The 25,627-nt window shown below is 41.7% G+C and overlaps 1 protein-coding gene across 2 annotated transcripts in view; it reads left to right on the top strand.

Annotated features, from left to right (window-relative positions):
• The window catches only part of PLG (plasminogen), a 50,681-nt gene that overhangs the window by 12,101 nt on the left and 12,953 nt on the right, over window positions 1-25,627 (top strand). Inside the window, exons 4-15 of one of the 2 annotated variants that reach the window (XM_054970156.1) lie at window positions 1,021-1,135; window positions 3,072-3,211; window positions 5,309-5,429; window positions 6,045-6,163; window positions 6,440-6,602; window positions 7,503-7,630; window positions 9,460-9,634; window positions 10,414-10,568; window positions 13,566-13,705; window positions 16,953-17,046; window positions 19,676-19,796; window positions 20,831-20,905. In XM_054970156.1, coding sequence (XP_054826131.1) covers window positions 1,021-1,135; window positions 3,072-3,211; window positions 5,309-5,429; window positions 6,045-6,163; window positions 6,440-6,602; window positions 7,503-7,630; window positions 9,460-9,634; window positions 10,414-10,568; window positions 13,566-13,705; window positions 16,953-17,046; window positions 19,676-19,796; window positions 20,831-20,905 — 1,546 coding nt within the window. Of the gene's footprint in view, window positions 1-1,020; window positions 1,136-3,071; window positions 3,212-5,308; window positions 5,430-6,044; window positions 6,164-6,439; window positions 6,603-7,502; window positions 7,631-9,459; window positions 9,635-10,413; window positions 10,593-13,565; window positions 13,706-16,952; window positions 17,047-19,675; window positions 19,797-20,830; window positions 20,906-25,627 lie in introns of both variants that reach the window. The other variant, XM_054970148.1, reaches the window with a different exon arrangement.

The following is a 25,627-nucleotide window of genomic DNA, read 5'->3' as shown; positions in this document are numbered from 1 at the left end:
AATTATAATACTGCCTGTCTAAAATATAGATACATATTCCAAGGCAGTACAGAACATTGCTATTTTACATGACTACAGCAGCAAGACTTTTGTATGCGCAGAAATGGAAAGTGCAAGAAATACCAACTATAGAAGATTGGATTTACAAATTGCTGTACATGGCTGAGATGGACAAAATGACAAGAAAACTTAAAGATCTTGATCCAGGAGAATATATTGCAGACTGGGAGAAATTGAAACAATATTTAGAAAAAAAATGGGATGTGAAAGGAGGATTGTGGCAGTTTGAGAATTATTAATATGTGACTTTATAAAGGGGAGAGAGAAGTAACTTTACCATTAAAGGGGAAACTTAGCAATTAATTAATCTAAGCTAATATTAGTAATAAGGAGATTGTATTAAAAATAGTTTAAACAGTGAAATATAGATTGATATATTAGAAAATTGGAGATATAGAAGAATTTGAACATGCTTAGAATAAGTGATATAACATATATAGGATTTAGAAAAATTATGGTTAAGAGTAATTTGAGTAATAAGAGGGGTTTGGGGTTGGAAAGCTGTTGGAAGTCAGTAAGGAGGGGGGGAAGGGTGGGAGCTGATATAATTTAGATAAGACAGGGAATTTGTGTATTGAATAACATTGTATATACTCACCAATAAAAATTTTTTTAAAAAAATAAAAATAAAATATAGATACATATTTACAGCAGTACTTTTCATCATTAAAAAAACAGAGCACTTTGCTCTGGCAATGTGCTGTGGGTTCAAAGTCCCAGACTTATGTGCACAGGCTTTGTTCTCAGTTCACTGGATTCTCAGATTCATGTCTTTACAATTTAAGGACACACACAGCTACACACACACACACACACACACACAGACAGAAGTGAAAAGAGAATGACCTGTGTGCTGAAGCATTAAAGTACAGCCAAGGCTTTAGACCCGTGCATTTATATTAATTGGTTATTTTATCGTGGTGGCAGTAGTATGTAACAACAATGACAATTTTCTTTCAGTCTATCTTCTTGAATGTCGAACTGGAAATGGAGAGGACTACAGAGGAACTGAATCTAAAACTCAAAACAATATACCGTGCCAAAAATGGGCAGAGAGGAGCCCTCACATACCCAAGTAAGATCCTTTCCTATCTGTGTGATGTCTGCTTCTGACTTTATGCAGCACTGCCAGCATACAGTTTGCTGTGCTAAACCAAGAGCACAATGCTGTGAAAGTTAGTTATCATAACTATGCTAATATACTTTCTTACTTGAGAATAAGTTTATCTAAGGTCTGTGGGACTTATTTCTAAGTAAACAGTATATGTATAGAATTGGGTGATATGTTCCATGGATTGAAACTAGAGATGAGCACGAACCAGAAAAAAAATGAACCATGATGTTCGTGGTTTGTCACGTTTTATGAACCACGAACTTTCATGAACCCGCCCCGGTTCACAAACCAGTTCGTTTTGGTTCATGAAAACATCACTTCCAGGCCAGCAAATCACCACTTCTGGGTCAGCAGAAGGTCACTTCCGTGTCAGCAGAAGGTGTGCAGAAAGCCCAACCCCCATTGCCTAGGAATCTTATTGATTGGTACCAGGCCGTCTGCAGTGACAAACCAAAAAACAAACCAAACAAACTGCCCTAAAGTTCGTGGCAGTTCATCAGAAATGGGCTCTGATGAACCACTGGTTCGTGAGGAACATTGGTTCGTATTTTGGTTCATGCCCATCTCTAATTGAAACTTGTTCTATGTGTAATGAGTTCCACTGGTTCAGTGAAATTTATTCCTAGGAATTTGTACATAAGATTGTAGCTTTAGAGTCAGATAAGGCAGAGATCATGGGTCTTCCAGCTGCCTTTAAAGGTAAATTTCTGGTGTGTGTAGCCCCAGTTCTGATCAAGGTTGTATGGGGAGATGAGGAGAGTGGTTTATCGTTCAATCTGTATATATTGTTTAAATTGTCCTGCCTCTGTTGCTTTTAGTCCTAGATGACAGAAAATAAAAGGAAACTCTTTTACTCATTTTCTTGTCTTTCCAAGAGTAAAAAGTTTTTCCCCACAGCAATTCAAGAGATGAACACCCTGACTTCCCAGCAGTACTTCCTGACTGCAATGACGGGAACAAGTGACAAAAGGGTTGATCAGAATCTTCACAATTGGCTGGGAAAGGCCTCACTGACAAAACCTATTTACTTCATTTATAGTCCTCCTTTTTCTGTGAGACTCAGGGTGGATTAGACAATGCAAGACAAATTAACAGGAATGGGACATCTAGTAAACAATGCAACGGGGTCTCATTAGATGCAATAGCTGTTGAAGGGGAAGTTGACTAACCTCCCATGTAGCTAGGATGGGCTAGCAGCCATTTTCACAACATTTAATTAAGTGCCTGGTTTGTGTTCCAAATGAAATACTTGCTATATGAATTTTAGGGGTTCTGCATGTCCTGATGGAGTACACCTTGCTTTCCCCAGTAAGTAAGCTAGAGTAAGTAAGGTAGTACCTTCCAGGGACATTTCAGATAAGAACAACAGCATGTTCTTATCACTATTCCTCACGTGCTGCAGTCCTGATGCAAATCAGGCCAACATATGCCTGAGAATGTACTTCCCAGCACAGAACTTACAATACACATTTGATTAAGTGAACTCAGGGCCAAGCTACAAGTGACGAATGACACTTGAACGGCAAGTGTATTCCTCCCTGTTCACTTGCTCTCCCCTCAATCCACTTGCCGTTCAAGTGTCATTCGTCACTTGTAGCTTGGCCCTCAGGAAGGAGCCAAGGAAAACACTGGGACCTCACTGGAGCTGCTAGAGGATAGACAAAAACGATGGGAGGGAGGGCTCAGATGGCAACAGTTATTTACTGCTTGTGATTGAACTGGAAACCTTGTCAGTTTGAACTGGGAGGTAACGTAGCTTAGTGGAAAGATTAGTTGTAAAACCCCATTGAAATCAAAGGCATATGAGTTAGTTATGACGAGAACTTCTTCCACTGGTTTCAGTAGAACCACAGCATTTAATCAGTAAACTTCTAACTTTACCTCCCTTCCCTTCCAGTTATTCGCCTGATACTCACCCTAATGCTGGATTAGAGGAAAACTACTGCAGAAATCCTGATAATGATGAAAAAGGTCCCTGGTGCTACACAACAGATCGTGGAACCAGATTTGATTACTGTAACATCCCAGAATGTGAAGGTGTGGTTTGGGTAGCCCTTGCCAGAAAGTTAGTTTTGGCTCTTTAAGTACCTAACTAGAAATATTTTAATAAGAAGAAATATGTTTTCTAACTTGCAATCATCCCTAGTTCAAATACCTACTCAGTCATGAATTTCACTGGATGATCTTAAGGCAGTTGCTCTCACTTGGCCTAATCTACCTCACAGGGTCATTATGTGTGTGTGTGTGAGAGAGAGTGAAACAGATAGGCTATTCTAAACTCCTGGGGAGTAGGGTGGGATAAAAATATAATAGCAAATTGATAGAAGAGGGCTGTTGTGCACGGAAGGTAACTGACTGCAATGAATTTGGCTGAGTCTAACCTTTGACATAACTTCTCGTAGGACAGCTGTATCTTTTGCAGCAAAAGCAACAGAGTGTTGGGGGTTTCTTGAAGTCAAAAAAATTGTTGCAAGATCTAGATCAGATGCATCTCCCTGACATGCAACTTTTGTATTAAAAATAGAGGAGCCTTGCTCAGTGAAAGAGCTAGCAACGCTAATAGAGAACAGGAGAATACAGGATTTGGAAATTACACAAACACAACACCGCCCTACAGGTTTCTATAAACTCTCAAGAGCGTGAACAGCCATTTTCTGCTGATTCTCATCTTTTACTGACTCCTGGAGCATGCTCAGTTATCATTGGGCCTTTTTAGGAAGTTTTTTTTTTTAGTTTTTCCTTTGGTTAATTTACTATGCCATATTGTTCTACATATCTGGGGAATCATCCAAATATATAAAAGCTGCTACCTTGTCTGTGGGTTGCTCAGCTTTGTTTATTTCATAATCTACAAGAGCAATCCATTGGATATAGCAAGGCATTATGTGCTGAACATCTCAAACCAGGGTTGGTTTTTTTGTTTTTGTAAATGTCTGAATTCTTTCGGGACATTGATCCAGAGGAGTTAGCCGTGTTAGTCTGTAGGAGCAAAATAGTAAAGAGTCCAGTAGCACCTTTAAGAATAACCAGCTTTACTGTAGCCAACTTTACTGTAACCAACCAACCAACCAACCGTACTGTACTGTACTGTAGGTTTACTTTACTGTAACAAACTTTCGAGAACCACAGTTCTCTTTGCCAGATGCATCTGATGAAGAGAACTGTAGTTCTTGAAAGCTTATGCTACAGTAAAGTTGGTTAGTCTAAAAGGTGCTAGTGGACTCTTTACTATTTTTCAGGACATTGACAGTGACGTGTAGTTAGAAATGAAGACAATGGTAATATAAGAGTAAAAATATTCACTTTAGCCACCAACTGCGCTGCATAAAATGGTTTTAATCTAAAGCTCCATAAACTCTAGAGTGTGCATGCTACACTCCTAGAAAATACAAGCTATCACTGTGACATAATTCTTTAGAAATTCTACCACGTTCCACTTTAGAACATACAGACTTTTGGGGGCTGGCTAATCAGATATTGTGTGGGAAGACAGCATGGTGTAGTCTTGGAAGCAAAGCAGGGTTGGTCCTTGGATGGGAGGCCACCAAGGAAGACTGGGGTTGTTGTGAAAAAGAAGGCAATGGCAAACCACCTCTGTTCCTCACTTGCCTTAAAAACCCTTTGATGAGGTTGCTGTAAGTTGGCTATGACTTGACAGCACACACATACATATAATCAGAGATAGGGACATAATGCATTAATACCCATGAATCAGAGGCTGTAGGAAAACAACACTATAAAGCTCGACTACACAAAATACAAGGAGAAAAGAGCATGAAGCTAAAATAATTCCATAATACAAAAGGTTTTGTGCAGGTACCCATATTGACGTATTTGTACGTAAGAACCTGGATTCATAGCATACCTTAAACATTCAGATGGACAATAGAAATAGATTAGTGTGTGCATTTCCCTTGATTTAGCTCATATATATTCAAGGACCCAGTGCTGGTATGAACAGAATGGTAAATTTTCCAGCAGCTGCAGGACCTGTATAATACTGGGCACTGATTCTTATTATAGTGCATTATTAGCAGAGAGCAAGAATGATGAAGATCCACTACACCTCAAACTTGTAGTTGAAAAAAGCTGAATAAAACTAATTGTATGACTCAAAGATGCTTACATTTACAGAGACATGTATGCACTGCAGTGGAGAAAACTATCAAGGCAAAATCTCCGAAACAGAATCTGGAATTGAATGCCAGGCCTGGGCTTCTCAAGAACCTCACAGCCATGGATATGACCCTTTAAAGTGAGTCATGTCATTAAAATAAATGGGAGCTGTGCAAGTGTCCTTTGGGCATGCACCTCTTTATGTTCTGAGGACATTATGTGTATCAAAACCTCCCATTTGGGCATTTTAGGTACGTGCAAATCCAATTTCACTGAGTGGGCATAAACATCAACAGTAAGAATTGATTTCAGCAATCAAAAAAACTACCAACAATCGAAAACTGGTTCTCTAAAGTTTGGAATCATTTTATTTTAGAAAAAGTAAGCAATGATATGCAAAATGCAGTACAACTCACAGAAAATACTAATTTTATTGAAAAGTGGCTCCCATTTCTGGAATACATAGAAAAGAATAATATGCAGCCCAACTCGAAAATACTACCAGTTGTAACAAACAATGGATACCTCTCCTTCTATTAAGCTGATAGTATAACTGTGTAATTACATGGAATTACTTTTTCTTTACGTTAATTATTAAGGATGTAAGTCTAACTGCGTATTGTATATTGGTTTTTGTTTCATTCAAATTTGAAATGTTGTTTGTTACTTGAAGGTTATTAGTTACATCTAATGTTACAATAAACATTTAATAAAAAAAAAAGAATTGATTTCAGCTTTGTCATCTTATTTTTAGGTTTCCAGAAAAGAACCTGAAGAAGAATTATTGCCGTAATCCTGATGGTGAACCTCGTCCTTGGTGCTTCACAACCAGTGTGATCAAACGCTGGGAATATTGTAATATTCCACGTTGCTGTAAGTTGAATTTATTTAGATTATTCGTTGCAGTTTGCTGGGGTGAAGCCTTGCCTTTGAATATACTTAGTTTTCTTTGAAAACACTGTCCTCAAGTAAACTTAGCCCATTGAAATCAATGGGCTTAGACGGAAGTAACTCTGCTTAGGATTTCACTGTTAATCTTTTAAAACTTGTAGTAGCTTGTTGACAACCTAATGTTTACAGAAGTCACGAACAAAGTTCTGCTGAGGACACACTTTTACTGTTTCATTTGCTTTGTCTTTTCTGATATAGCTACCCCCCCACCAACAGCTGGCCCAGGGCGTCAGTGCCTAGTGGACAATGGGGAGGACTATCGAGGCACGGTAGCTGTCACAGTGTCAGGAGCGGTGTGCCAGTCCTGGAGTGCCCAGGAACCTCACAAACATTCTAGAACTCCAGAGAACTATCCTTGCAAGTAAGTTAAACAGACCATTATCATTTGAGCATTGTGTGTGAGAAGCCTAGTTTCAATTATCATACTACAACCCATTATGCATTTCCCTCCCCCAGTGGATGCGAGGTTGCATGGGTGTTCTCAATCACAGAACTATGTTGCAAATGCATCAACACTCAACCAACTTTCATTTTAATATCAACAGAGATCCACACAATCATTCACAACTGAATTATCTGGAAAATCCAGTTACAAAGGGATGCTATAGCGCAATAGCTATTAATGTGTGGATGCTTGCAGCCATGGTGTGTTTTACATCTATTCTGCCCTCCCCACCAAAACACTAATGCATGTTGGTATTTGAACTTAGAATGGAGCATCATGTTCTGAACATGAGCAATAACTTTCTGATCTCTGTTTGCAACGGGGACAATACCGCCTCTGCTACTGCTGCTGCCATTGCTGCTGCCACCGCTGTTAGTACTACTACTATTACAATGTATTTGGTATCTTTCTACAGACCCCTTAAAATAGGTATGAGGGTCAAGCTGGTATATGAACCTCAAACAGAGAATTATGTTACATTCATGTGTGTGTCAGCATCTGGAAAATCAGTGTTGGGCTAGGGGTGGGGAGACCTAGCCTTAAAGCTATCTTGGTGACTTCAGGCCAACAACCATGTTTGTTGTGAGGATTAAACTGGGGGTGGGGGAGGTAGAGAAGAAAGTATACTGCCCTGAGCTCCTGGGAGTTAGGAAAGAATAAAAATGAATGGATAGATTCACACACACACCCCAAATTTAATCATCAAAGCAGATAGACATTACAGACATTACATTTTATACTGTTCCCCAGTACCCTTAAAAAGAGTATAAGCATCAAGGGAATACTTGAATGTGAGTAGTTTTATTTCCATTTTAGAGGTTTAGATGAAAACTATTGTAGAAACCCTGATGGAGAGACCTCGCCTTGGTGCTACACCACAAGCCCCAACAAACGATGGGAATACTGCAATATTCCTAAATGTCTTGACTCGGCAGTAACTACCGGTAAGAAAATCTACATGTTTGCCTCTGGGATGTGGAAACACAACATCCCATCCTGAGATTTAAAACAAACAGCTTTTGGTAACAAGGTCAATCATCTGGCTGCGATATCTGGAATGAAAGCAGATACGAGGTTTTATGCATTACATTTTATTGGTTATTTTGGCTGGCCCATTTTATTTATTGCATTTCTAAATTATGCATATTTGCACAAATGATAGTTGTCCAGGGTCGGGGTCCCAGCCCCCAGACTTGCCAGGAGGGAGCAGTGGGAGGCAACCAGGAGGCAGCAGCCCTGCCACCCCAGCCAGCAACCAGGTCCAGAACCTGCCCACTCCAGGGGGAAGGGGCGAAAGGCCAAAGCCTCAGAGGGCTGGAGGGAGCAGGGGGAGACCAGCCAGTCCCACCCTCCAGGGGGAAGAGAGGGGGCTAAGCAGGACAGAGGAAAAGGGCCAAGGCAGGGGGAATAGGAGCTCAGCAGCAGCCCAAACAGAGCTCTTACCTGGCAGGGAGGAGAAGCAGCCACTACAGCCCAGAGCCACACCCCGGCTAGAGGACAGCAGCCTGGCTCAGGAGTGGCTAGGAGCCAAGCCTCCCCAGGTGGAGCTGCCACAGGCATTCTGGGGGAGGAGATGGGCAGCCCCACCCAGCATCAATGAGCAGGCAGCCCAGAGGCTGGCCAAGGCAATTCCTCATGAGCAAGGCCAGGCAAGCTCAGCAGCTCAGAAGCCAGCTGGGGCAGCTCCTCATGAGCAAGGCCAGGCAAGCTCAGCAGTTCAAAGGCCTACTGGGGCAGCTCCTCGTGAGCAAGGCCAAGGAGTCAGCTGGGGATGGCTTGCATTCAACCCCACCCTGCCAGCAAGGCAAGGAAGCCAAGAAGGGATTAGTGGTAGGAGGGAAACACCTGAGGGAAGGCACAGCTGGGCCAAGTCAGGAGAGGGAACAAGCCTAGAAGGAGGGAGGGGCGGGGAAAGGAAACCCTATATAAGGTGGCTAGGAAGAGCTCTGAGGTGGTGGGTGTGAGTAAGGAGTGATGGTGAGCAGAGCAGAGCAGAGCAGAGCAGAGCAGAGCAGAGCAGAGCAGAGCAGAGCAGAGCAGAGCAGAGCAGAGCAGAGCAGAGCAGAGCAGAGCAGAGCAGAGCAGGAGTGGCGGCTTGGAGGAGAGTTCTGGGAGGAGGAGATGATGGAGGATGCAGAGGGTAAGCAGGCCAGGTTGAGCAGGCCAACAAGTGGACTGAGAGGGAGTCTGGGTGATGTATACTGCCCCTCCTTCCACAGAGTGGGGTCCTGCAGTATCCCTGGCGCCCCTCTGATGTCAGGGCTGGCCCAGCTGGGGCCCTGCCCAGCGGTGGCAGTGACAAGCCCTGACAATAGTCAGATTGAGAGCAGTAAATCAAGTGCAAAAGTGTCTTATCTCTCAAGGCAAATTTACCAGGATGCAGTCCCCACTGAATGGAGAGGGGCTGCTTCCGCTTAACAGAGGGACCTTGAATTATACTGACAACACAGATGCAAATCAAAACAATAAATAAATTGGGATTGAATTGTCAGTCCCAATGCTATATTGCCCCAGAATTTTGAAGCTTCTCATCTGTCCACAATCAGCTATGGGAAGGACAGCATGCACTGAGAAAAGATCCAGTTGCATTGGGTGTGTCTACACTATTTATTTGGAGCTTGTATTATTTCAGAACACTTCTCAATGCTTATGCTGCTACAGCACTATAATTCTATAGAATCAGGGGATGAATAAGAGAAGCCATAGAATGTCTGGAAAAAACATGCTGCTCAGTTTTTGACTTGTTTCTGCATCTGGTTTTTTAAAAATATAGAAATAGTTCCTGTTGTTTTTCCTGAGCAAGCTGCAACAGTTGAAGACTGCTATCAAGGTACTGGCGTAAACTACCGAGGTACAATGTCATCAACCATCACGGGAAAGAAGTGCCAGGCATGGAGATCGATGAGCCCTCAGCGTCACAATAAAACCCCATCTACATTCCCACAAGCGTATGTTTGCCTTAGCCTTCTTCACCAATTGTTTGCAGTCATTTTCCATGGAGAGTGTTTAAACAGCATAAAATGGCTTAAGATCAGTAAGGCTAAACAAGCTTCTCTTTGGTAAGAGTTCCCACCTTTCAACTGAGCTCCGCTAAATGTCTGCTGGGATAATTGAATCTTCAGGTAGACTGAGATCGTAGCAGGTAACTGTAGTTGGAACACTGGACAATAATAGGTAGTCCATCTGCTGAACCTCATACAACAATTGCAATAACCCACAAAGCTAATGTTGTCATTCAAATCGCTAATTATTCTTTTGTGATACAATTAAAAATATTGTAGACAGTAATACATGTTTCCTTTTGGTACAGGATCGACAATTACTGAAGAAGCCATTATTCTGGGAAAGTAGGAACATAAAAACAGCTTTGCTGGATCAGACCAAATTGTGTGAATGATCTTAAACTATATGGGGTCCACATGTTTTTGTGTTCATATTCAAGAATCCAAGGTTCAGTGTCTCTGTAATGTTTTAAAAGCATAGGAATGATTATTCTGATTACAGATTTGTACAAAAAATTATTGTGAATAATGCAATTTACTTATAAAATACCACACTATGAACAGCAGTAATTCATAATCCAACCAGAGCTTAATAAAGTTCTGTTTCTATGGAATCATATAATGATCCCTTGGTGGGGAATTGTGAGAGTTCTTCTGCATACTCCACACCTATTCTGCATCTCCGGGTTATTTTAAACAGCTGTTTATTATATCTATGTTTATAGAGACCTGAGGAGTAACTACTGCAGAAATCCAGATGGCGATAAAGCTCCCTGGTGTTACACTACTGATCCCAGTACAAGATGGGAGTTCTGCAATCTGCATAAATGTACTGATCAAGAGCAGCAACAACCTCAGACGACAATGACACCAAACCTTGGTATGACTTCTCTCCCAAATGCAGGTAACAAGCAAAAAGTATACCCCTTATGCAGAAGTGCTACAGAATTTAATATTAAAAGGATTGCAATTTTAATAATTGCTCTGAATTATTGTAGAATGTAACAGAGAAATAATGCCCTTCTCTAGATTTTGGTTTTTCAGCTGCCCTTTAGCAATCTGTAGCCAAGTTACCATTTTCTCAGTTACATTTTATAATGTGTGATCACTTATTATATATTAAATTCTATAGGGCTTGTGCATAAGGGCTTGCAAAGTAACTGAGATGATATGGGTTACAGAGTTGGTAATTATCAAATCATCTGGAGTTCTGACAAAATATTTTCCTGGTGAAGGATGCATATTTTTCTTCTGTGTTTTGTACTTTTTAATAAAGGGACTGGTTCTATGTTGTTATTTGTGTTAGAAAGCCATTGTTGCATGAGCGCTGTTATTTCTCTCTCCTGATCTTTCATCTTCAGAATTGCTTAATCTTTCTGTTTTACTTTCTTCAGTTTCTCTGGGGAGATTTTGTTAGTTATGTTCTGTAGGCACAGGATGCAGCAAGTTTGCCTAAGCAGCCCTAAGTCCAATCAGTGCCTCGATGGAAGATCACCCTAGAACTTTATCTGTGTCATCTTGAGTTCCAGGGAAAAGAGCAGGAGAGTAATAAACAAATAAATTACAAGTGTTAATTAGTGTTGCTAACGCTAATTTTTTTATCTAAATTGTCATTTGAAAACTCTTCTCCAATTAGGATGCAAAAGAAGAATCCCTCTCTATAAAATGTCTGCAGCTGCTAGGGTTGTCAACTTCTAGGTTGGGCCTGGAGATCTCCCAGAATTACAACTGATCTCCAGATGACAGAGATCAGTTCCCCTAGAGAAAATGGCTGGTTTGGAAAGTGGACTCTATGGTATTATACTCAGCTGAGGTCCCTCCACACCCCAAACCCTGCTCTTCCTAGGGCCCACCCCCAAATCTCCAGGTATTTCCCAGACTGGATGTGGCAATCCTAGCAGCTGTTCTGTTGTGATGGTGGTAGTGCTGGCCAGCCCACCCACCCAACCTGCCAGACAGAAAGAAACAAAGAATCTCCCTTCATCCTTTCCTTTCTGCTTCTTCCTGTGGCACCTCACCTTTTTTATTGGTCACTGAGGCTGACAGTATTGGCCACATTTGGAATTATATTTCTCAGTATGCACTGAGTGCCCCAATAACTGATGAAGCATGTGAACATAGGGGAAGAGGAAGGGAGAAAGACTTTTCCTCATTCCTGTTGCCATTGCAGTAGAATAGCAGCTGCAGCAGGTAAGTTGGCTTGTGATTTCTATGTCAAAATGACCTTTGTCAGGTGCATAGGGTTAGAAAGAACTATTAAAAACACTTCTTAAGTGTTCCTCAAGATAGATCACTATTTTATACACGGTGATGGAACTTAAGTGAAGAGTCTATTCTTTAAATGTTAATTTACAATGTACACCAGACCATTGTCAGAAATCTCCTGTGGGGATCTGGTTCTCCTGTGGGGATCTGGACATTTCTCATTTTCAGCTAAAACTGTTTCTCTGTTACTAGTGGAAATACAAGAGAAAGCTTATAAACAGTATTTAGTGTTGCCAACCTCCAGGTGGGATCTAAACGAACCAAGCAAATCTACCCGGATAGTCAAGAGCTGCAACAAACAATTCCGGGAATATATGTTAAATTACCAATACTTTATATTCAGTGCAAAGGTGCAAAGTGCAATTACATAAATATACAAATTGATAAATATACAATAAATACAATAAGAATTCCTGATTTCTCTGTCTCTACATGCAATAAATATAATGAAAGTTACTTATTTTATATCCAAATCCATATGAAGAAGATTTTTGAAAAACAATGTCCATAAACTGTGTATGATGGAAACTTAGCAGCATGCAAAATTGTGAATAGAGAGTCCCGATGTAGATGCTGGGTGACTCCAGTCCAAGCTGAAAACTGTTCCAAAAGTGCCGACGGGATTATGCGTGCATATTTATACAATTCCCGTTTCGTATATAACATACTTCTTCCTGGGCACAATTAAACATGGATTGGATGCAACCTTCTATCATATGGCAATTGGACCCTTTCAAACATACATCCAGGATAGTTCAGCATTTAGGACTTTGCTCTGTTAATTAAACGAATTGCATTGCTCAGTGGTCTTTAACTGGAGAATGAATACAGGCACTGCTGCTGGAATTGAGGACATGCTGTCTATTCCCAGGGAGAATGATGCTTCATTTCTTCCTTGCTTTGTCAGTTCAGCTGGAGGCCACTGAAGGAATTTCATACAAAGACAGCCTTACTAATGTTCATGACATCATTCAGGTGTGGGAAGCCTGTTGTTATGGAATCAGGTTGTTAGTGGAAATGCTAGTGGAAATACAAGAGAAAGCTTATAAACAGTATTTAGTGTTGCCAACCTCCAGGTGGGGCCTGGAGATCTGCTGGAATTACAATTGAACTCCAGATTTCAAAGATCAGTTTCCCTGGAGAAAATCGCTGCTTTGGAAGATGGATTCTATGGCATTTTACCACACTGAGGTCCATCCCCTCCGCAAACCCCACCCTCCCTAGCCCCCCCTGAATCTTCAGGAATATCCCAGACCAGTATTGGCAACCCTAGCAGTATTCTACTCAGTTTTATAGTACCAACATACCAAGGACTCATTGCAGTGGGAAAACCTCTGTGAGTTTGGGAGCCTTGAGGATATTTCAGGTTCCATGTCTGAATTTTCAGCTTAAAGCCTCTCAAAAGCTAAGCATGTAGCCTCAACTGCTATCCATCTTTCCTCATCTCTCAATAAGTAAAAGCGGACTACTAGTTTTCGTTCTCACTGAAGAAACAATAGAATTATGATTTCCAGATGTTTTGTTAATAGGGAATGACTGTGAAACCAGTTTAAATGCATAGTGTGGCTATGACTTATGTGTAAGACATATCCTTATTTGTCTCCCTTTGAAGACTGCAAGACTGGTAATGGCAAAGATTACCGTGGAAAGATTGCACAAACTGCCAGTGGCAAAACTTGTCAAGAATGGAGTTCACAGTCACTTCATATTTTCACACCACGAACTCATCCAAATTCAGGTCTGGAAAGAAATGTAAGTACCATTATACATACAACAGACTCAAATACTATTTATTAAGAAATGGAAAGACCCAAGTAGGAACCCTCAAGGACTTGTTGGGGGGCATCTCATTTCCCCCTTCCCATTATTTTCTCTTTCCCTTCCCTGCAAGTCCCCATAGCTTCTCCCTTCCCCTGCCTCCTCCTGTTCTTCCTACTAGGATTGACAGCCTCAAGTGGTGGCTGGAGATCTTCTGGAATTACAACTGGTCCACAGGCCATAGAGATTGGTTCCCCTGGAGAAAATGGAGGCTTTGAAGGGTGGATCTTATGGAATTATACCCTAATGAGGTCCTTCCCCCAAACCCTGCACTCTCCAGGCTCCACCAGCAAAATCTCCAGGGATTTCCAAACCTGGAGCTGGCAACCTCTAGCCTGGAAGATGGTTTCTTATCTCGACACAGCTGACCTGGCCACCTGGATCTGTGCTATGGTGACATCAAAACTTGACTATTGTAATGCACTATACATTGGTCTCCCATCTAAGTTAACTAGGAGGCTCCAATTGATGCAAAATGCTGCAGCTCGTTAGCAGGAGCGAGCGGGAGCATGAACGTCACTCCCATCCTACAGTCACTCCATTGGCTACCTATCAGTTTCCATGATCAATTCAAGGTACTGGTTATTATATACAAAAGTTATTGCAGTTATTACATACAAAGCTCTTCACAGCCTTGGCCTGACATACCTATGGAACCGCCTCCTTCCCTATGTCCCTCCACTGCAGCTTCGCTCTTCTGTACAGGGTCTCTTGCAGGTGCCAGCCTGCACATGGGCAAAATCAACAGCAGCCCGTACACAGGCTTTCTCTGTGGTGGCCCCTACCCTATGGAATGGCCTGCCTGAGGAGGTCAGGAGAGCCCCCACGCTCTTGGCTTTCTGCAAACGATGCAAAACCGAATGATTCAAAAAGGCTTTTTATTCAGATAGGAGGATGGTATTGTAGGGAGGGTGTCTCAGATGTTTCGGTAATGAGTTAGGAACCATAGACTTCACCATTTTGTTGTCTTACATATTATCTGTTGCTTTAAATATGAACTCATATATACTACTTGTGCTTCATGTTGTTTAATGTCAGTCCTAGAAGTGATTACAGTATGTTCTGTTTCAGCAATTCTTCAACCCCGTATTAGATCCTTGCTAATGCTATGTCTTTGTTAACTTGTATTCATTTACCCTATGACATTGTTTATGTAAATGACCTTGACACTGTATGGAAATGCCTGCCTTTGTTTTTGCTACTGATTGTACTAATCTCACACTATGTAATCTGCCTTGAGTCTCAGTGAGAAAGGCGGACTATAAATGACATAAAAATAAATAAATAAAAAATCCTATGTCCTACCTACCAGCGAACTTACCTTTATCTCTATCCTGATCTTCAGTTTTCTCTCCTTCCCTACCTGGTACCCTCTACCCAAGATAACTATGGCCTAGCTGAGCAGTGCTGCTCAACTCCTTCCTACTCACCCACCAACCTAACTTTTACCTGTTCCCCCCCAATCTTAAACTCAACTGAAAGCAGAGCATGGGGGCAGAGTGTTGCCTCTCTTGCCTCACATGGGAATTGGGTGGGCAAGGCACCACTGCCATACTTGCCTTGCATGGGACTTAGGTGGGTGTGGCACAACAGTCTCCCACATCTCACATAAGGCTCAAGCAGGCTGGGCACTGCAACCTCCCCCACTTTGCACGGGGCTCACATAGGCTGACTGCTGTCACTTCTTTCACCTCACAGGGGCTCAGGCAGGCCAGTTTGGGCACTACCTCCACCTCCTCTGCCTCATGTGAAGCTCATGTAGGCTGAACCATGTGCTGCTACTAGAATTGCCAGGTGTCCAGCATTCACCCAGACAGTTCAGTATTTGGGAGGACTGTCCGGGGAAAATATTCCACAAATATCGGGCACCTGGCCCCTCTCCCCTGGCAGCTCTGTTGCCAAGCCTGGGCGCCCAGCCTCCCTCCTGCATGGTGCCAACAGGAGTGGGCAGCCTGACTGGCCTCTTGCAGCTGTGCAGCACTGGTGGAGTAGCCAGCCAGCCCTGGTGTCTGACTGGCCTCCTATAGCTGCATCGTGCCGTCAAGGATTGGCCAGCCAGCGATGATGCCCAGAAGTCAGTCAGATGATGATATATAACACCAGATAGCAGGAAGATGTGATGGCTCTTGTGGTCCCAGGATACAGTTGGAGGACATATGACACAGCATCCTTGCTGAAGCCAAGCCACTCTGGGTATGGTCATTGTAGGGTTCCCAACCTCCAGGTGGGAGTTGGAGTTCTCTCAAAAGTATCTCTGATCTCCAGAGATCAGTTTCCCTGAAGAAAATGGCTGTTTCAGAGTATGGGCTGTCTGGCATCACATCCCCACAAAGCTTCCTCCCTTCCCCAAACTCTGTCCTCCCCAGGCTCTGCCACTAAATCTTCAGGAATGTCCTAACTTGGAATTAGCAACCCTGGGTCAGTGCTGGAAGGTCCATGTAAGCTGCCAAGTTCCTGATGGATGAATGATAGGATCATGTGCCTAGGGTCATGTGCCACTTCCTCTTTGGAAGATCTTGTTCTCCTTCAGCTACAGCAATCACAACCCAAGCTCAGATGAAATAGCTGTAACATTCTTTTAACAGAATATGAGCTCAATCCTAAATAGGTCTACTCAGAATTTCACCCAGGCTTATTTAGAAAGACTTACTGTTCATTGGATTGCACTGTAAGTCTCCTTCACCAAAGTTCATCGGCATAGTAACCAGAAAGAGAAAGGATTCTTCCTTTCCATAACCTTTTTTGTCTGTATTGCTTGCCTCAGGCCTGGTCTCCAACCCCATATGTGGGGGAGGAGATCTCTTCTAGATCCTTGTGACTGCTATCTCTAGCCACTGCAGGTTTGGTTCAGGCTCTGAGGTAGTTAATCCCTCCACTATATCTGCTGGGGGTATTTCTTGGGTTGGCTTCCCAATCTGTAGTTCTGAAAGGAGTCAATGTTACATAATCTGCCCTAGACCTAAGTAGTGTTGATGAGTGCCTTCAATATGCTATATAATTATGTTCACACAAGTTTTAAGAAACTAAATTTTTATTCCAACTTCAGTTTGAAAATAGTAATGGTTGGACAAAAGGCCACAGAACAGATATATAGAAATGGAAAGATGGATAAATGATGTGCTCAAAAATGCAAATATGTTATGTTCTGTTATTAACTTTTTATAATTTTGTATTTCTATAGTATTGCAGAAATCCAGATGGTGATATTAATGGTCCTTGGTGCTATACCACAGACCCATTGAAAACCTGGGAATACTGTGACATCCCAAATTGCCGTAAATATGCTTTTAAGGATTTATCAGCTTTGCTATATTTCATTTTATGTGCTTTACAGTTTTTATTCCAAGCACAATCTCAGGCTGGAGTTACTACTGAAAATGACAGATCTTATCCTTGTGACAAGTTCTCCCTCTTTCTCCCATAATCTGTAGTAACAGAAATATGGATGCAATTTCCTCACAGCTCTACATTATTGGCTATTTTGAGGGGTAGGGAAACATGTAATTTAATGACATCATGTCATGTGTTTTGATAACTGGACTCTGTGGGAAGAGGATGAGCAATGTCTAGTTCTGCCCTCAGAGAGTATTCATATGACCATGTAAACAATAGATTCCCCTCCATGATAAACTGGTACTTGCTTGTGTGAAGCTGTTATCATTGACCTGTTGATGGGAGTTAAACAAAAGCCCCTTCTGCACTGGGGACATAACTCCCCACTTTCCCTGAAGTCAAGCCGAAAGGCATGGAATTGACTTGTATGTGATCATTTGCATCTCCCTAAAACTCGATATTAAAATCTTTATTTTTGATACTCAGATATTTAGCACCCTATACAATATTCCCACCCGTGCCAAAGCAAAAAAGAATAGAAAGGGAACTTCCCTGTGTCCTTTCAGACCAGTGATTCATCGATCCTGCACTGGACTTAAAATAAAATTAAAAAGAGGAAAGAGGGGAGTGGGGGAGAATGAAAAGGAGGGGAGGTGGAGTGGCTAGCTAGATAAAAGTAGCCAATCACAATGCAGGAGGCGGGAGAGGGAGGGAAAGGGTGGAATACCAAAAATTAAATAAAGAGTATGCTCGGGCAAACAGCCTACTGCAAAGTGAATTTTTTTAAAGAAGTCAGGATATAAGTGCTCCCAGGAAAGCCAGGGAAAATCCACATAGTGGCCGGAGTAATTACTCATGGCAGCAAATCTGGTGCAGATGGTCACAAAAAAAAATGCTGCAGTATGGGAACTGAACCGGCAAAATTGACCCATGTAGACTTGGCTAAAGAATGTGCTAGGGATATGCACAATAAGTTTATTCATTTTCATTTTTGTTTTGTTCTATTTTAAAAAATATTTTTCCTTTAATTTTGTTATTGCAGGTGCTTCTTTCCTTTACCATATTCATTTTTTGTTGTTGCCATGATAAACAGATCTCTAGTGTTAACTTCCCCCACCCCAGAGATTATTCTCTCTCACTGAAGGGATCCCCCCTGGCAAATTTTAGGTAAATAGAAAAAAGGCCTCAAATTAAATCCTCATTTTCAGACTGGGCACAGACAAGGAATCCAAGCAATCAGACAATAGGGATAAATAATATACAATAATAAACAGGGGGTCTTTGTGTATTTCGATGAGCCCCTGCTCCCTGCCACACCTTGTATTGCTGGCTCTGGTGCATAAGGCATTTTCCTGCCTACTCAGCTATACAAGAAATGAGATGAGCGGGGAGAACAATAGTGGAAAAAATTGAACTGAGCAAGGGGACACAGGATGGGGCAAGGTTTAGCTGTCCTCTCCCATACACTCCATTTTTAAACACTAGGACTCCTTCCCCAGCTTTATACATGAATTTGTGGAAAGGTTAAAATCTCCACTCAGCTTTGAAGCTTGTCAGATGAATTTGAGCCAATCCCTCTCTCTCTTCCTGATCTGTCTCACAGTGATGATGTGAGGAGAAAATGGAGGAAGGGAGAAATACATATTGTTATGACCCCTTTCTTTCTCTTGGGTAGATTTGGTCTTCCTGAATTTCATTACTAAGGGTTTTCTAAAAAGTTGTTACTGAACTCTTATGCTCTGTGATTTAATAATCTTCCTTCTCTCACTTTGTTCTACTAGATTGTTGAAAATTCAGAGGAATAAATTAACTAGGCCTGTTACAGTTTGATGTTACCAGTTTCTATCTGTCTAGAACATTCTTATCAAGAGTGATTCCGCACACGTTGGATAATGCACTTCCAAGCCTCTTTATAGATCATTTGGAACGGATTTTTTTATGTGCAGAACAAAAAATCCACCTCAAATGATTGATAAAGTGCATTGAAAGTGCATTATCCAACGTGTGCGGAATCAGCCCAAGTCTGCCTCCAGGCATTTCAGACCAGTGTACAAGGCTCTCCTGTTTTATTCACACGACACCCTATAAGTTGGTTAGGTTGTGTGACTGGCCCAAGGTCACCCAGCAGAGGATGAAAACTCAATACTTCCAGAGCCTAGTTCAACACTCTGACCACTATACTGCGCTGACTGTCAAAATACATATATGAATAACAGTTTTCCTAGCCCAGGCCCAATTTACTTAGGTCACCTGAAAGAACACTAGGGGCTATGAAAGACCGTGCTTACCAGAGTTGTCCACCTGCATCTCCTCCAGTCAATTTGGTCATTCCAAATTCAGATGGATGCAATATAATGGCAAAAAGGCTACAGAGAAGTATTCTTCATTCTGTCATCTCTCTGAAGGTTTAGGAGGCTGGTGAACAGAGTTGGATTTGGGCTAATTGTTGTTCAGTAGGAAAAATGGTGGAAGGAGACATTTTAAGTTACAAACTTTTGCGCCTATGATTGAGACGTTTCATAATCTTCATATTCTATCTCTCAGTCTCTCTCTGTCTTTCTCTTTCATCAGCTTCTCCTGAATATGAATGTGGGAAAGCTAAATTTGACCCACATCGGTGTTTTGGAAGGATTGTTGGTGGGTGTGTTTCAAAACCTCATTCTTGGCCATGGCAGATCAGTCTCAGAACACGGTATTTAAAAATTGTTTCATTACAGTATTGTGAGGGAATTGATTTAACATGCTTATGTGTCTGAGGGAAAGTAAGTATGGAGTGAAGGTAGGGTTGCCATACCCCCGCCCGGGGCGGGGGATCCCCTGATCCCCCCCTCCCCCCCACTTACCAAGAAGCACACACCTCCCGCCAGCCAGGTAAGTGGGCGTGGGGGGAGGGGGGATTGGGGGACTCCCCGCCCCGGGAGGGGGGCATGCTCCCTGGGGCAACCCCTCCCCAGGTGGCACAGTGCGCCCCTGGGTGTGGGGTGCACTCCCGCGCCGTGAGAGCGGGCAGCAGCAGCAGCAAAGAGAGAGCAAGCAGTGGTGGCAAGAGCAGGTCGCTCTCACTGCTGCCGCTGTGGCCACCACAGCCCGCTCTCTTGCTGCAGCCACCGCAGCCCTGTCCCTGCCGGCGCCAGCTGCACAGAGGCGGCAGGGACAAGGGGCGTGGCGGCAAGAGAAAGATTGCTGCTTGCTCTCTCAGCCTGTCCCCGGCTCGCGTGATGTTGTCACACAGGGCGCACTTTAACCCTGTATGATTCACTCTTGGAAGTGACATCATCACGCACATCACAACACCAGGAGAGGCGTCAGGGTAGGAGCCAGCGTCCCAGTCTCCCACTGGGAGACTTGAGGGACCTGGCAACCCTAAGTGAAGGCTTCTAATAAAGTGCTAAATTCATTGTAGCCATGTGAAAAATCAAGTTGAACACCACCATCCAATCACTGCCCCTCCAAGGGACAATGCTAAGGCAAGATTGGGAAGTGGGATAAGTGGGATTGGATTGGGAAGTGGGATATAGTTAAGTCCTTACTCTCTATGTATGCTGTAGAATACCAGGACAGGTTTATTGAAACTGAAGCAATTTCAAAAGAAATGCTCTGATTACTTCTGTAGACAGCCTATAAATAAGAGCGCTTGCAGATTTGACTAATAGACCACCTCACAGTGCTATGAAGTGTGGCCTGCTTCATTTGAAATTAATCTTCTTCCTTTCCTCTCTCTTTCAGTTTCAATTTACATTTCTGTGGAGGCACTTTGATATCTCCACAGTGGGTTCTCACAGCCACTCACTGCTTAGAACGGTAAGTTTTTCTGACGAGTGGCTACTTTGCCTGGACAGACAAGCATAAGAATTTTTCTAAGTAAGCATGTTGCTGTGAAGTATCTATGGCTATATTAATGCCAAGTGCCTGTTCTGTGGTCAAGAAGGATTTTTTACCCTTGGGCCCAATTGGCCGAAGGTCTTGGTTTTCATTTAACCTTCCTCTGGGCTTGGAGCAGATGTCACAGGGTAAAGAAATTGGGGCAAGATTGGTCAGTTTGGGGCATTGCAGCTGCATCTGCAGGAGGCACCTACCTACAGGATGTGGGGACAGTCAACTCTGGATTCCACTGTGGGGTTACAGCCATTGGAGCTGTAATAGGAGCTGAGTGGGTATGCCTGCTTCTCATGGTGGTTTCCTGGGCATTCAGTGGGAACCCTTGAGAAGGGGAGACTGGACTGGCTGGCTGTCAGGAATGCCTTTAAGGGATCCAGGGGGAGACCAAGCAGAGATATGTTCCAGCTTTGTCCCTGGGTGGCAGGGAACAGCCAGGGTGGAACTGAAGGGGAGGGCTAACCTCACCTGTCATCCTGTGGTTGGTTCCTAGTAGGTAAGCTGGGGGGGATGGCATCATCAGATGGCAATTGGATAATTCAATGCATAGATCTGTGCACTATGCTGTGTCAGTGCTCCGATGGCTGTAATCAATAAAATTGTGGCCTTTCTACCCCACTTCCTATACACAGGTTGTTTTTGTAGGGTAAGGTATATCTTAGGAATGATCTTGAGTCTGATTAAGGAATGAATGAAGAGAGTTTATTCAGGAACTACAACTTTGACAGAAAGCTGAGAGAAACGGAATAGATACTAACTGCCTCACTAAACTGAGAGCCTCGCTACAAGTGACATCTTACACGCGAATGGCACTTGATCATTTTCGCAAGTCTTTCTGGGAATTGAAGTCCCTCTCCCCCACCCCTTTTCTTTCTGTTCCTTCCCCTCTCTGTTAGAATGCCTGCCTGAAGAGATGGAGAAAGCCTACTGTAATGATTTCAAGAAATGAGTGCATGTGTCTTTAAATGTTTGGTGAGATAGGTGAAGAGTGGGGGTGAAAGAGAGAGATGAGTGAGTGATATGATTGGTTGATGACAGAGAGTGGGCGGAGTGAAGGCAGTTTTCAGTTATTGAGAGAAAAAGGTTCAGTTAGGGCAAGAGAGGCGAGCTGTGTGCAGCCTGAGTGTGTTCATGTATTTGTGAAGGAAAGGCAACCTGAGTGGAAGCCTGAACTGAGTGTGTCTGTTGCTAAGATACCTAGGGGCTTGTCTTCTGCTCCCCTGGCTTCAGCTTGTAGCAAATCATTGGAGTCAGTGCATATTTGAATTCTTGCCTTTGCTCCCATTACATCTCTTCCCAATACTACTGGTATTTTCTGTTCTTTAATAACTGCTACAGGAAAATCTTCTTCTTTTCCTCTCCATTTAATTTTTAGCTGTGCTAGTGGCACTCTTTTAGAATTTCCCCACACACCTTGCAAGGATATTTGCTTATCTGGAATCAAGTTTTTCTTATCAACAAAATCCTCCCTGACCAATGTTACTGAGGCTCCTGTATCTAGAATGGCTAAAGTATCTCTCCCATTTATTTGTACCACCTCTCTCAGTTCAGTATCCTGAACAACCTTATCTATCTTTACCCCACACAAGTAGACTGTTTCTTCAGTGTTTTTACTGGGTGTTTCATTTGGGTTTGTTGAGCTTTTGGAATTTCTATTATCTTCATCACTCTGATCATCTGAGTCAATTCTAGTGACCCTCCTTACATGCTCAAGCGTTGTTTGCTTGGGTTGGTTCTTTCAACATTTGTAAGCTAAATGCCCTTTCAGACCACATGCATAACATCTTCTATCATTCCAGCATCCATCTTGGTTTCTTTCTATATTTTTATCTTTTTTTTTAAATAAAATTTTATTGGTGAGTGAAAAAACAAAAGAAAAGAATTTTCCAAATTAACGCATATAATCCCATTTTTCCCTTAGTCTATCCCCCACCCTTTTCCTCCCCCCTCCCTATTGACTTCCAACAGCTTTCCAACCCTTAACCCTTCTTATTACTTAAGTCTATTTCATTTATATTTTCCTACCACCTATAGATCATAATATCTCTTAATCTAAGCACATTCTTATTCTTTTATATAAACTCTATCAAACATACTATCAATATAGTATATATCATATCAGTATAACATAACAGTATGGTATAGTATATAGCAGGGATCTCAGTGTCTCTTACTTTAGACATATTCTGTTTCTTTTCTTTTAGACATATATTCCATCAAATATACTATCAATATAGTATATATTATAAAACATATATTGTATGCTATGCCACCAATGTAGCACAGCACACAACACAATATAACACAACCACATAATATATTGTAATATAAGGTCTGATCCACTAACCCGTTATTTTATATTATATATTATATACCTCATTGATATATCTGTTTAACCATTCTCGTTATCCCAATGTAAAATTCCCTTAAATGTTATATTAGCTTAGATTATAATTACATTCCCCCTAAATGGTAAGATCCCTTCTCTCTTTCCATTGCAACATTATTCTTTAAAAATTTTCGAACTGCCACAGTTCTCCTTTTACATCCCATTTTTTTTCCAAAAATTGTTTCAATTTCCCCCAGTCAACAATGTATTGTCCTAGGTCAAGATCTTTAAGTTTCCTTGTCATTTTGTCCATTTGTCCATTTCCATTTGTCCATTTCCGCCATAAATCCAGTCTTCTACAGTTGGTATTTCTTGTGTCTTCCATTTCTGCGCATACAAAAGTCTTGCCGCTGCAGTCATGTAAAATAACAATGTTCTATACTGCGTTGGAACTGCCTCCATTCCCAAGTTCAGTAGCAACAATTCTGGGTTCTTATTTATTTGTATTTGTAAAATCTCATTAATTGCTTCAATTATTTCACCCCAGTACTGTTTGGCTACTTCACATGTCCACCACATATGATATAATGATCCTTCATGCTTTTTACATTTCCAGCACTTGTCTGACATATTAGTATTTCCTAGCGCAATTTTCTTTGGTGTTAAATACCATCTGTAAATCATTTTGTACACATTTTCTTTAATGTTCGTACAAGTTGAAATCTTCACTGTATTTTTCCATAGGTACTCCCATGCCTCCATTATTTCTTTATGAAAGTTTATTGCCCACTTCACCATCTGGACTTTTACTGTTTCGTCCACCGTAAACCATTTTAAAAGTAATTTGTAAATCTTAGATATTTCTTTCTTGCCTTCTTGTAATATCACTTCCTCTAACTCCGAATTTTCCAATCTTATACCTCCCCTCAGGCAGTCCGCATTGTAAAGATCTCTGATCTGTCTGTACTGAAACCATCCATAACAAGGAGACAATTCTTCTGTCTTTATTCTCAGCTTTGAATATTGTATTTGTGTAATCTCCTTGTAAGTTAGGCATTGCTGTTCGTTATCAACAGTTCTCGGATCTATTACTTCATACGGAACCACCCATGAAGGAATTCCGTCTCCCATATACACCTTATATTTCTTCCAGACCGTGAAGAGGCTTCTCCGAATATAGTGATGCAAAAACATAGAGTCCGCTTTTACTTTGTCATACCACATGTATGCATGCCATCCAAATATTTTTTTATGTCCCTCCAGGGCCAGCAACATGCGATTTTTTAACGTTATCCAGTCTTTCAACCATACAAGACATACTGCCTCATGATACAGTCTTATGTTGGGCAGTTGCAAGCCACCTCTTTCCTTCGCATCTTGTAAAACCTTCATTTTCACTCGTGGTTTCTTACCTGCCCACACAAAGTCTGAGATTTTCCTTTGCCATTTATCAAATTGTTTGGAGTCTCGGATAATTGGTATAGTTTGCAACAAGAACATCACACGTGGTAAGACATTCATTTTTACTGCTGCAATTCTTCCCAGCCATGATAAATTCAATTTGTTCCATTTTATTAAGTCTCTCTCTATTTGTATCCACAGTTTCTTGTAATTATTTTTGAACAAATCTATATTTTTCACAGTCAGTTCAATGCCAAGATATTTTACTTTATTAGTCACCTCACAATCTGTTATCTCCATTAGCTCTTGCTGCTTCTGTTTAATCATGTTCTTACATAAAATCTTTGACTTCTTTTTGTTCACATAAAATCCAGCCAAATCTCCAAACACTTTTATTTTCTCTATTACCTTTGGCATATTTTCAATTGGATCCTCTACTATTAACATTATATCATCCGCAAAAGCTCTGACCTTGTAGGAAAACTCTTTTATTTTCATACCTCGGATTGTGTCATCCTCACGTATTTGGATCATCAGTATTTCCAAAATCAGAATAAACAACAATGGAGACAAAGGGCAACCCTGTCTAGTTCCTTTGTTAATTTTCAATTTTTTTGTCAAGTCCTCATTCACTATGATTGCTGCACTCTGGTCTCTATAAATTTCCTTGACCGCTTGTATGAACTTTTCTCCCATTTGCAGCTTTTCCATGGTAGCAAACATAAAGTCCCAGTTCAGGTTGTCAAATGCTTTTTCCGCGTCTACAAAGAAAAAACCAACCTCTCTGTCACAGTGCTTATCATAGTATTCAATAGTGTTTATTACTGTCCTCAAATTGTCTTTAATTTGTCTGTTAGGTAGAAATCCTTCCTGTTCTTCGGCAATGAATTCCGACATCCATCCTTTCAACCTCTCTG

The sequence above is a fragment of the Eublepharis macularius genome, chromosome 1 (assembly GCF_028583425.1).
Source record: "Eublepharis macularius isolate TG4126 chromosome 1, MPM_Emac_v1.0, whole genome shotgun sequence".
Taxonomy (NCBI): Eukaryota; Metazoa; Chordata; class Lepidosauria; order Squamata; family Eublepharidae; genus Eublepharis; species Eublepharis macularius.
This window is presented reverse-complemented; position numbering and strand designations above follow the sequence as displayed.